Source organism: Sciurus carolinensis, chromosome 16, assembly GCF_902686445.1.
Source record: "Sciurus carolinensis chromosome 16, mSciCar1.2, whole genome shotgun sequence".
Lineage (NCBI taxonomy): Eukaryota > Metazoa > Chordata > Mammalia > Rodentia > Sciuridae > Sciurus > Sciurus carolinensis.
In genome coordinates this window covers 13,528,230-13,541,418 of record NC_062228.1, presented here as the reverse complement: position 1 = coordinate 13,541,418, position 13,189 = coordinate 13,528,230, and the positions used below count along the sequence as shown (strand labels likewise).

Genomic DNA, 13,189 nt, shown 5'->3' with positions numbered 1-13,189 from the left:
AATTTTATTGGGTAGTTGCTTCACTAAAACAGCTGTTCTGAATTAACCCCATCCCTGGGTATTTATGCCTTTGCTTTAGTTCTGCCCACATTGAGCGCTTATTCGTGACCATGTGTCTTCCAAGTAGCTCCTCATCCCCTGGCAGTGGCTTCACTGCTACCTCTGTGTACACAGGAAGATTTGGGCTCCTGAGCATCTTCCTACACACACACACACACACACACACACACACACATTCTCTCTCTCTCTCTCTCTTTCAGTTCTTCCAAGTCCTTTCTCTCCAAACCTCAACCAGAAATGGGTTGTAAGAATAGCAGTATTCTTATCTTGGAAAGAAGGAAAGCGCTCAATAACATCTAACATAAATGCTGACAATCAGAACTACACAGAGTAAATACAAAATCCAACTTCACTCAGCTTAGAAGGGCTCGTGAACTTCCCTCTAGCCATATACACTAGGTTTTTAGGCCAAGAGTTCAGTTTGTCTCTGCTAGGATTTCCTTTACCCGATGACTACAGTGGTCCATTTTCTCTGTCAATTCCGAGGCATTCAGGATGAGATAAACTTCCAGGGGAACTGGAAAAGACGAGTTCAGATTGAACTGGCACAACCAACCCTAGTCTTTCTGGTTCTGAGCTGGGCTGAGCCTCCTCTACCTTATCTGTGCTGCCACCACCCACTCTCACTAAAGAAGATTCTTCTCTTTCAATTCTCAGCTTAATCCCACTAAAATGCCACCTCTCCAGTGATCTCAGGCCCCAACCTTGCAGTCATCCTGTTATGGATGACCAGCATTACCCACCCTCCAACATCTTCCTCAGCAGTAAATTCTGTAGACTCTACTTTCAAAACATGTCTAGAAGCCAGACATTCCTACCAGCCTCCACTGCTACCACATTGGTCTGCACCGCCATCTTTTCCTGCCTTCAGTAGCCTCATGTCTGCTATCCCTGCTTCTGTCTTTGCCAGAGAACATGAACCACTGTTGCTATCAGTTGATTTTCAACAGAACAATCAGTGTGTCCTTCGTAAAATCTGAAGGCCATCATGTCGCTCCCCTGCTCAGCAGCCCTGCAGTGGCCTTTCATCTACGTGAGCCTTTGTAGTCTTTAAAATGGCCCTTAAGGCCCTGAAAGGACCTCACTCCTTTGTCTTTTTCCCCTCATCTGGCACCTCTTGTCCCCTTTACTTTCTCTACTCCAAATAGAACAGAGGGCCGGGATCCTCACATGCCACCAGGCACATGGCCCCTCTGTCTTTGTACTTGCTGTTACCTCCCTCAGGAGCATTCCTGCTACAGATTCCCACCAGGTCCCTTCTCCTGCCGCCAGTGGTCACCTCACCAATGTGGACCTCCATAGAAACAGTACAAACTCCCTCCTGGCAGTCCTGTCTTGCTCCCTGCTTTCCCCCTTCTCTGTAGCACTTTCACCTCCTGGTACTCGCCATGACTTACTGGCTTGTCTTGCTTTCTCTCTCTGTTCCATGCAGACTCCATGGAGGGCAGGTATCTTTCTGTCTTAAACAGTTACCTCCATTACCTAATACAGGGCCTGATAGAGCAAGTGCATTGTAATACTGGCTGAACAAATGAACTAAATAAAAACACAAAGACTAGTATATTTATGTTCATAGTGGCATTATTCACAATAGCCAAAACTGAAACAGTTCAGACACCCATCAATGGGTAGATCTTTTTATCCACCATAAAAAGGAACAGAACACTGATTCTTGCTGCAACCTGGATGAACCTCAAAAACTTAACACCAAGTGAAAGAATTCAGACACAAAACATGATGCGTTGTACAATTCCATGTATGAAACACCTACAAAAGGCAAATCCATAGAGGCAGAAAGCAGATTAGTGGCTGCCTGGAGGTGGGGGAGCAGTAGTGACTGCAAATTCTCATGAGAGAATTTTAGGGATGATGGAAATGTTCTACAACTAGAATTGTAATGATAACTGCATAATCCTATAAATGGATTACAAATTACTGAACTGCATACACAACAATGATGGAATATCATGATTAATTTATTTGACATAAAATGACATTATAGGATGGTAACAGGGTGAGTTTAGCAGCATTTCAGGTAAGTTGTGGATTGGCAGGTGGAGGGCACACCACACACACACACACACACACACACACACAAACACACACACACTCAGCATCCCCAAGGTCACCCCTTCAGGAGGTAGAGACAGAGGCAGTGCCTAGATGGGGACAGTATCTCTCTCTCCATCCCATTTTCCAGTATTCTAGAACCCCCAAGAACTTAACCCTTGACTCCTTTCAATATTCCTTTACCCAGGTATTCCAAATGTGGTCCAAGAAACATGACCCCAAAACCCATTTCCTTCCAAGTCAAATCTTATCTTTACATGTGAAGGTCAAAAGATAAGCATGTTATTACACACCTCTCTCTAGATCCTTTATACACATGTGTTTTTCTTGCCTAACTAACCTTTCTGACAGGTAAGAACCATCTTTTTTTTCTCCTTTTGAATCCTTCTTACAGAGTGGGAATACGAAATGATATCTCTCCTTGTGAACAGAATGAAATGTTTAGTAAGTTCTCTGTGGATGACAGGGTGGATGGGTGGATGTGAACAGTTGAACAGATGAAAAACTGCATCCTTAGTGATGTGCTAAAGCCTTTTCTGTACACCCTCTCTGTACCACAGAACAAGAAGCAAGCCCAGGTGCTGGCATTCGAGGACGCACTGATGGAGTTCGGGTCCACTAAAGAGTGTCATCTGAGACAACTCCAGCAACTGAAGAAAAAATTGCTGGCCCTTCAGCGAGAACTGGAGTTTCGCACCGATGAATTACAGACTTCCTACTGCTCTCTCCTGCAGTACCAATCCATCCTGGAGAAGCAGACTTCCGACCTGGTTATTCTTCACCATCACTGCAAGCTGAAAGAAGATGAGGTACCGCTAGCTTAACTACAGAAATGCAGAAATCAGGTCACCCCCGCCAGAAAGCAACCCTGGACTTACAGGGGAGAGCTTGGCAACATCTCGAGCAGGTTTTATAAACTCTCCCTCTTTAACTCTTGATCTTCTGAAACTGAGCAGAAGGAAACTGAGCAGTGGCCTAGGTGAATGAGAGCACCAGGATTAGCACAGGTGTGGTCTGTGGGATGCGTGCGTGGGTGGCGCATCCATTGGAGCCCCTCTTCTTCATTCTGTTAACCATCCGCAATTAAAATGAAAAAGACTCTGGGTCACTGAGGGTTATTAAAGAGAAAAAAAGATACGAGGTTCATTAAATCAACTATTTTTTAGCAAAGTCAGGTTCTGATGATATGAATTTCTGGCATCTACCCAGTTGATAAGATAACCAGACCCTGGATCTGATTCCATCACTGAGAGTTTTAGATCCTATAAACTTAGCTTAAGTATATTCTGGACATATTATAACTATAAATTCATGTTCCAGGATAGTATCTTTTCAACCAAAGAATAGCATCCCTGTACAATCCCAAGACTCAAAACTAAGAACTAAAGCCAGTCACACTAACAGCAACAGAATCGTTCTGTGTAATGGGACGGGCAGACTCATATATAAGATATATATAAGATATAGTATATATATCTGGGGGTTTCCCCTTGGCACTGTCTTCCTCCAGATTTAAAGAAAATTCCAAGAAGTGTTTTAGACAGTGCTGTTGCTTAAGGACTATCTCCAGGGGTTTTATGAGGGAACTTAGAGACACAGAATTTTTTAAAAGGGATTATTGTGAGAATTTGCTGAAAAGAATTGAGAAGGGAAGGACAAAGAAGAGGGTATTCTACAATATACAGTTTGGAACAAAGGCTGTGAGCATAAATCATGGTTCAATAAAGCTTAAGTGGAACTGTGTTAAAATTGACTGGTTCCACAAAAGATTCTGGTTTCGCCATCGCGTCTCCTGAAAGCTTCCATTGTCTAAGTCACCTGCTGTGATGGTGGAGCTCTGACCATCACATCCCTGTTCCACATAATCCAGAGGAAGGGGAGGATGGGAAGAAAGGCACACTACTTCCTTTTAAGGACACTTTCCAGAAACTCTACGCAGCACTTTCATTTGTGTATCATTGGACAGAAGTTGTCACATGGCTACTGCTAGTTCTTAGGAAGTCTGGGAAAAGTGGAGCTTTTAGAGGTCTATCGATGCACCAATAAAGTTAAGTTCTGCTACTAAGGAGGAGGAGGAGGAGGAAAGAGATGGAATTTGCCAAGTAGCAGACACTGCCACTGACCCCACACTGAGGAAGTGCTGGAAAATTTACTTGAGGCCTTCTGCCAAGTTTCCCTAGTGCTTTGTTACACAGAAGCATCAGACTCTGCCTAAGGTCCAATTCAGCCAACAGTTGAACCCTAAGACAAGGATATGAATCTACAAATGTAGTTAGCTCGGGAGGCACATCGAGAGACAAGTCGAATAAGGCCAGGAAGCCCATGAGCTTAATGGCTTACACTAGTGGATGTGTTCTACCAGTACTGGGTTACTGGAACCAGCATGAAGTCTTCCATGATGACTCTCCTCAGCACTCCTGTAACAAGCAGTTCCAGCCATACAATGTAGCACACACTAAACTGTATACAGTTGTCTGCTAATTTTAAATCTTTCTCCCCAAGACTGTGAGAGTTTTTAACTCTTTGAGAAATGAGTCTGTCTCATATGTATATATCCCTCTGCACCCAAGCAGTGTTTATGAGTATTCAATAAATATCTGTCAGATGGATGACTAATTAAATGATTAGAAAGAAAAGGAACCTAAATAAGGATCATGAAAATCTCAGAGGATCTTTAGCTGGCACTTCTCCACTGTCTCTTGGGAACTTTGCCAATGTGGTCCAGGGTACATGAGGGGTTCTACATTTTCCAAATTAGATCTCTGGAGAACACCTAGGGAAGAAAGAATACTGGCATTTCAAGCCCGTAAAAAACATGGAAGAGTACAAATCCATTCCTGCTAATCAACGAGTATTTTTTTGAGTTCTTACCACATGGCAGACGAGGAGACAATAGGCATGGTCCCTGGTTCCAAATAGGACAGTCTTCTATTTCTAATCATTCCCATTCTGATATCACACACAGCTTTTAGATCCTCACTGCGCCTATTCCCTTCATCCGGGTTTCTAGTTCAGACTTAGGAATGCTTTGCCTAGAGTCTTATAACCATGCCCTTTACTCATTAGATGCTTCATGGGTTCTATGTGGTTTCGTTTCTCCACTAACAGGTGATTCTCTACGAGGAGGAAATAGGAACTCATAATGAGAACACAGGGGAGAAGCTCCATTTGGCACAGGAGCAGCTTGCCTTGGCGGGGGACAAGATCGTCTCCCTAGAAAGGAGCTTGAGCCTCTACAGGGATAAATACCAGACTTCCCTGAGCAACATCGAGTTGCTGGAGTGCCAAGTGAAGATGCTGGAAGGCGAGCTCAGGGGGCTCATCAACCAGGTAGGACTCAAACCAGACTGCTCAGTCCAGAGGTCAGCAAGCAGACAGGCTCCCACGTGGTTCCCTTTAATGGCCCTTCACCAGAAACCAAGACCCTCAAACAGATGTCCGCTCCTGCCCTTGAATTTTGTAGCTCTCAGTTTTTTAATTTCCAGCTTTCATGTTTTCTTTAGGGTTACGCCTTAGCTCTTCTGGGGTTCCCTGATTAGTATAAAGAGCCACCACTTCCAATAAAGCAGAAAGAGAATTGCCAGTGAGCTCCCCAGTCTTTCATCTCCTCATGGAGGTCTGGTAGTGAGTTCTTCCAGGTCCCAGGACTCGTGCAACCATGTCTCCAGGACCAAACAGGAGGAAAAGGCCATGAAACGTGAGAAGGAAGAACTAAGGAAGGCTTGGACTTGTTTCTTTTCTCATTATTTTTTTTTAATTACACGAGTAACACAATGATATAGACTCTCTGTGCAGAAGGATGGAGACTAAATGTGAAAGTCTGACGTCAACCTGCTCCCCCCACCCTTCAGTCACTGTCCTGGGAACCCAGTGCTTCGGTGACGTGGTTACATATAGGAATGGCTAGGGCTCTCTTTTCTCATAAATGGGCATTATAAATGTGGTTTTATAACTTGCTTTTAAAAGGCGTATCTTAACAAATTTAGTTACTACTTGTATTCTATAGGATGAATGTACCATCTACTGACTTTTTTATTTTCTGTTACAAACAAGTTGTCCTTATTTCCACAGGGTAATTCTGAAGTGTGATTGTTGGGTCATGGGACATGCTTATTTTTAATGTTTAAAAATACTGCTAAATTATATATCCCGAAAATGTTTACGCTTTTGTCAACAATAATTAAGAGAGTTTTTTCTCCCTCCACACCTACCCCCACTGTTGTCAATCTTTTTTAAGTTGTGCTAAACTGAGGACTGGGGCAGGAGGGAGTTTTCTCATTATTTATTGTATCATTTTCACTTCATTAGTTACAATAGTCACAGGTTGGGTTCCCCAGGAAGGAGACTCCAAACAGATGAGCATTCAGGATATTTAGGGATAACTGGTGCTATTAATGCCCGAGAATAAGGGGAAGGAAGCAGAGATGGGTAGAGAGAAGCAGGCTGTTTTGTCTCAACAAAGGCTCGCTGACCCCATGGGGAATCGTGGGACTGGATGCAACCCTAGAGCGCCTTAAGCTGAGGGAAAGGGACCTGGTTTTGCACCTCCTTGTTGATCACTTATTGGATGTGGGCTGCCCCTGGAAAAGGTGTGACCTTCGGCAAAGCAATCTTCTTCAGCCCAGGCAGTCCCCAGAAAAGGCCGATTCCCGGTAGCAGCCCTTATAACTGCTGGGCCAGTAAGTTCTTCCCTGCCAAAAGGGGGTCTGGCTGACACATGGGTCACCACAGGCAGGGACGTGCTGACCACTATTCATATGGGTGATAGGGAGCTTTGTTTTACAAATCACTTCTTTTAATCCCTAACCCATTTTCTTACTGGGTTGTTAGTTTTTTTGTGTGTTCATTTATAGGAACTTCTTAATCTATTATGAGTAATAATGCTTCATTATGAATGCTGGAAATATTTTTTCTCATGATCCACAACTTTTCATTTTACTTTATGAATGGAACTTTTCACTGTACAGAAGTTTTATAATTTTTATAGAGTTGAATCTGCCAGTCCTTTTTATAGATTCTAGGTTTTATGTCTTGCTTTGGAGGGCTTCTCTACTCCCAAGATTATGAAAGTTTATCTCATATTTTCTTTTTGTACTTTTATAAATTTTGCATCTTTATGTTTTTATTCTTAGTCCACCTGGAATATATATCTCATATACATATTTATCATCGTATATAATTAGATGTCTCTATTTTTTATCTAAACAGATCTCTACTGGCCCCCAAACCATTAGATGAACATCCCAACTTCCCACTGATTTGAGTACCAATTCATAATACTGATTGTTTCATACACAGAGCTCTTTCTGGGCACCTTTCTTTGCTCTGCTTTCTAGAAAGTTCCTATACCAGTTTCAGAGGTTTTAGTGACTTTAACTGCTAACATGTTTTAGAGCTCCTTTTAGGATCAGTCCTCCTTCATGAGTATATTTCAGATTTTTCCTAGTCATTTGTGTACATCCCTTCATGATGAAATTTAGACTTTTGTTGACTGACTTGCACATTATATATTTAACTTGGGGGAAAGTAGTATGCCTAAGAATGTGACATACTTCTTGTTTTATTCTGATTTGGGATGTACCCTTTTACTAAGATTTTACACTTTTTTTTTTTATAAATCTCACATACCTCTTGGTGAGTTTATGCCTAGATATATTACAGTTGCCATTAGTTTTATGAGTAAGAACTTTTATATATTTAATCTTAAGAATTACTACTGAGGTGTAGGAAACCTTCTCTCTTACCCTGCCACCTTACTAAACTCTCTTAGGGGGTTTTCAGTTGAACATCTTAGATTTGTCTAAATTGATTTCACTTTATAAGTTTATACAACTTATTTTCTATCTCATTGGACCAACTAGAACCTCCGGAACAATGTAAAATCACAGTTATCTTTGTTTTGCTCCTTACTTTAAAGGAAATGTTTCTAGTATTTCACTATTAAGCATAAATGCCATAGTTGCTAAGTAATGTGATTCTTGAGTTTACAGATTTAAAAACTATCACTGAAAGGTTAAAGTATCTACTATTTTTATGAAATCAAACTTAGCACATTGACTCTACTTCATGTACAAGAGAAACAAGTTTACCCCATTTGTTTACAATGAATCAAAATAAATAAATTTATTTAAAAAAAAAAAACTTAGTTCTGTGTCAGAAATCCCGGTACTGAAATTGTACCATGGAAGTAAAGAGATCAGTATGAAATAGTGGTGAGTCCATGATTTTAAAAAAGGTCAGTTTGTAGAAAGCCATAAGAAGAAAAGGTTATTGGAATAGTTACTCAACAGCACATTCACTCTCTAAAGTAGTCTCATATAGGTTGGATTTTAAAGATCAGATTATCATAATTTTGATCTTTGGTCAAAATTTTATACCTTAGAATACTTACAGTCAGATTTAACACCATGTGACTTTTTCTACTACAGATATGTGGAAATGCCACCAAATATGTTATTCTCTAAAAGTAACTTTCTCTTATTGATTGAAAAATACAGTTCTTATAAACAAAACCCATATATAAATATACACATAAATTAATTTTATTGCAGAAGCTTGGAAGTTATAATTATGGCAGTTGAGTGTGTATTTGACAAGTAAGCACTATGCTTTTCAAATGATTTGAAAATCACATTTATTTGCCTCTTTATTTTGGTGATGGTTTGATTTTTTTTTTTTTTTTTAATTTTTAAGTAAAATCACTAAACTTGTGCGATGTTAGCATGGAAGTTATCTGAAGTGTCTTTGCATGATTGTGCTTTAACCAGGGTGGGACATAGCTTAAATTATAAAAACTAAAGATTAAAGTACAACAAAGCACAAGTTCATGCTGCCTACTTCTAAGAGAACTTTGTTCTTCATAACTAAATAGCATGTCACTGATTCATAGGGGGTTTAAATTAATTCTGTGGGTTAGAATACCAGAGTTACTAGTGTCCATTTTCATCTAAGATCTTTATTCTCTAACATTCTTGGTCCTTTTGAAACATTTCAGTATTCAAAAATACTGCAATGTTGAGAAAAAAGACATTGTCATATCCATATGTATGCTGGTCATCATGATCAGTGTGGTACAATTTAAAAAAAAAACTATCATGCCCTTCAAAAAAAAAAAGGCCTAATGCCTGTTGTGTCTTTTTGTTTAATGTCCTTTTTCAGGTTGGAAGCATGACTTATATCTAGCTTATCAAGAATGTTTATCAGAAATGAATTTTGAATTTTACCAGATGTATTTATGAGCATCAATCCTTTAATGAAGGAGATTATATCAACAGATTTTCATATACAGAATAATCTGTGTTCCTGGAATAAATTCTACTCATAATGTGGTATTTTAATAAACTGCTTTACTTAGGATTAAATGTGTTAAATTTTTATTTTTTAATTATTTCAGAAATGGAATTATTTTGTGCTCTCATCTCATCCAGATGTCTGAATTATGCTATCCTCCTATGAAGAAAAGCTTTTCACCCGTGTTTAAAATATCTGGAGCTGTTCCTATAACATATAAAATATCTATTCTTAAGATCACAAATAAACTCAACTTATATACCTTAACTGTGCTGGGCAGTGTACTATCCCTCTTCGCATTATTGGACTTTTCCTTTTGCTGTAATAATTTCTTCTTAATTCTTTCAGAAACAATTGTGAGTGAAATTTTTCTCCACACTATGACTGGACAAGGTTTTGTTTTGACATCATCTTGAATGCTAATTTAGCTGGCTAGATAAACTTTCAAAAGCACCTTCCCCTAAGTCTTTGAAGACACTTCTGCCTGTGTCTTACCACCCAGTACTGAAGATCAGTTTGGGGGTGTCGTTCTGTTGTCTGTAGGTCATCTATCTTATCTCTCTGACGTTTTTAGGCTAAGGATGTTTTATCTTTCATTAAGCCTCTCAAAATACTTAACTGACTTTTAATCCAAAGATCTACACTTTTCTTTGATTCAGAGAATTTTTCTTCTATTACTTTTAAAATCAATTTCCTTTTTTCTTCCCAAAGCATTAAAAGATATTAAAACCTACAGATATCTTCTTCTAGTTTCTTAACTTTCCTGTTATATTTTCGATGCCTTTGCCCTCTTAGACACTAAATTATTTACACAAATGTCATTTGTGGTTAATTTTAGATTCATGATGGCCTTTCTGCAGCTTGCTCACGGGCAGCTTTCACGCTCAATGAACATGAACTATTTCTAACTTGGCCTGAAAGGCCCAGGTAGAGAGGAGGTTTAATGGGCAAAGGAATCTACCATGCAAACTAGAACTCTTGCTCTTTTTTTTTTTTTTTTCTATGTGCATCAGTTCACCCCATTATTAATGCAGACAAATGGGAAGGTAGTGACCTTCATGCATGATTTCAGATGATCTAAGGAAAGATATTTTTAAAACAAAAAATACAGTTCTCGGAAAGATTGATCGGTGTCTATTCTTTTTTTTTAATATAACTTTATTTTATTTCGTTTTTTCATATGTGGTGCTAAGGATGGAACCCAGGGCCTCATGCATGCTAGGCAAGCACTCCACCACTGAGCCACAACCAGCCCTGGGTGTCTATTCTTACAGCTTCTTTTGAAGGACACTTTTGCAACATCTAAGTTTTAAATATGAAGCAGCAGTCCTACATCTACAGATATAATCTGCACAGTTGCCAAAATAAATACTCAAAGATTTATTACAAAAGTAATCATTTCAGTTTCATATTAGAAATAACCTATATTACCATCAGTAAGAACCTGGATAAATACATATAAAGGCAATTAAAAGGACAAAAGAGAAGCATTAGTACCCAATTTGGATAAGTCCCTAAAATATCTTGTAAAGTTAAAAAATCCATTCTATACGTCACAAAGCCAACATAATCCATATTCTGTAGCTTCATTTATGGTAGGTAAACATATAGATAAGGTTCTAGAAGGATATGCACCATTTGTCATCTCTGGAAAGCAGAGAGGGATAAGGGAGAGGCGTAATGGTCAAAGAAAATTTAGTCTTGATGGTACTTTAGAATGTTTTAGAAAGATAATATAGACATGGTGACTTGTTTGATTTGGACTTAATTTTTAAAGTATAAGACGATAGATCTAAAAATACTGATGTGAAAAATATCCTAAGGACAAAGTTTGAATTTCCAAACGCAAAGTTCGGAATAGTATGTAGAAGACTCTTTTGCGTAAGGGAACGAGAGGGGTCATATAAATACACACCTGTGCAGGCACAAATATCATAGAGTACCCCTGGAGGGCCCAGAAGCCTGGTGACACAGACAGTCACCGAGGAGAGGCCCGAGTCCCCAAGGCTGACATTGCCTATGAACTGTTTGGACTTTGGCCTCACGTCTGCACTAGTGCTGTTTTTTTCTTTTGTTGGGGAAACCACGCTTCCCATACGTGAACGGGGTACTTTCAGAACCTAGGTCTAGAGAGTTTCCATACTCATGGACTTCTGAAGTAATTCACAAATTACAAACAAAACTAACTCATCATTTTTAAATATCCCAGGAGCCTGAGAACAAGGGTGACCATTCAAAGGTGCGGTATATACCCTTCTCCCTGCATGATTCAGAGCACCAGGAGACCATGAAGCGACTGTCTGAAGTTTGGCAGAAGGTCTCTGAGCAGGATGATCTGATCCAGGAGCTTCGAAATAAGCTAGCCTGCAGTAATGCTTTGGTAAGTTCCTCATTCTAGAACATTTTTCTGAGAGATCCATAATGAACCCATGAGGAAAGAAAGGAGAAAGTCACTCTAAATTAATCTTTCATTAAGAATCCTCAAAATGTCATACATACTTGACCCCACCTTTTGTTCATATTCTCTGTGGCATGCTATTAGGGAGCTATCTGTATTAAGTTTGAGAGTCTAAAGAGACAATGTCTCAACAACCTCAGTGCCCATCAGTAGGTAATGGTTAAAGAGTTTAAGAGAAATGCTGGAAGAGTTATGCTTGTTATGGAATAATATGCAGTGAGTAAAAAGGATGAAGCGATCTTTGTGATACGATGTTGAGAATAAGTTACAGAATCCCGTTTCTTTAAATCTCTGATCATAGGGCTGAGGAGATAGCTCAGCTGGTAGAGTGCTTGCCTTGCAAGCACAAGGCCCTGAGTTCGATCCCCAGCACCCAAAAACAAAACAAAACAAAAAAAAGACAGTCACTGTAAATCTCTGATCATAATGCAGAAGTATACACTGTAAGTTTTCAATCATGTCCTCCCTCCCTTTCTGGGAGTGGGAGAGGACAGCAGAAATAATGATATTTTCACATCTTTCAATGTTTGGGTTTTGTTTGAATTATTTTCAACAACTTCAAAAAATCATGGCAATGAAACAAAAATTTTATTTTTTTTCTTGATTTTCAAAGAAAAAAGTACATATGCTTTCATCCACTCCCTAAGAAACTTCCTTCCTTAATCTCAAGCCCTGAATCTGGTCCTCTGATTGATTAGACACCGGTCTCCACTGCAGCCTCCAAGAACCATCTTCTGCCTCATAAAGTGGAGCCCACAAGCAGTTCAGGATGGAGTCCCAAACATGGCTGCCGATGCACTTGATGCAGGTCACTCTCTGTGCCTAGATAACCTTGATAAAAGATTGAGAGCATAATTTCTTCTCCTACCCAGCCCACAGGAAGTGCATGATAATCACAGAACAATGCAACAGACAGGCTGCCGAAAGGGACGCCCCGCAAAGACAGCAACGACGGCCAGGTGCGACGTCACGCATTCACCCTGACTTGTGCTCGCTTGCAGGTTCTGGAGCGGGGAAGAGGCTTTGATCAAATTACAAGCAGACTTTGCTTCTTACACAGCCACCCACAGACCTCCTCCCTGCTCCGCAGAAGACTGTGAGGACATCAAAAAGGTGGGACACTTCGGTTTATTGTGCCTGGTGGCAGAAGGTTGAACAGGGCTTTCCTGATTATCTTTTATGTTTATATTATAATTTATATTTATTTTATATTTTGGGACCCTTGGTTGGCCCTGCCACAAGGATAATGGGAATATTCTATGCCAAGTCCCAAAGATTGTGGCAGCATTCGACTTTGGAATTGCACCTATC

At 39.9% G+C, this 13,189-nt stretch overlaps 1 protein-coding gene across 1 annotated transcript in view; it reads left to right on the top strand.

Moving 5' to 3' along the window:
* The window catches only part of Pmfbp1 (polyamine modulated factor 1 binding protein 1), a 43,058-nt gene that overhangs the window by 10,807 nt on the left and 19,062 nt on the right, over window positions 1-13,189 (top strand). Inside the window, 5 exon segments of the mRNA XM_047528488.1 lie at window positions 2,691-2,939; window positions 5,239-5,460; window positions 11,630-11,800; window positions 12,880-12,891; window positions 12,893-12,991. Coding sequence (XP_047384444.1) covers window positions 2,691-2,939; window positions 5,239-5,460; window positions 11,630-11,800; window positions 12,880-12,891; window positions 12,893-12,991 — 753 coding nt within the window.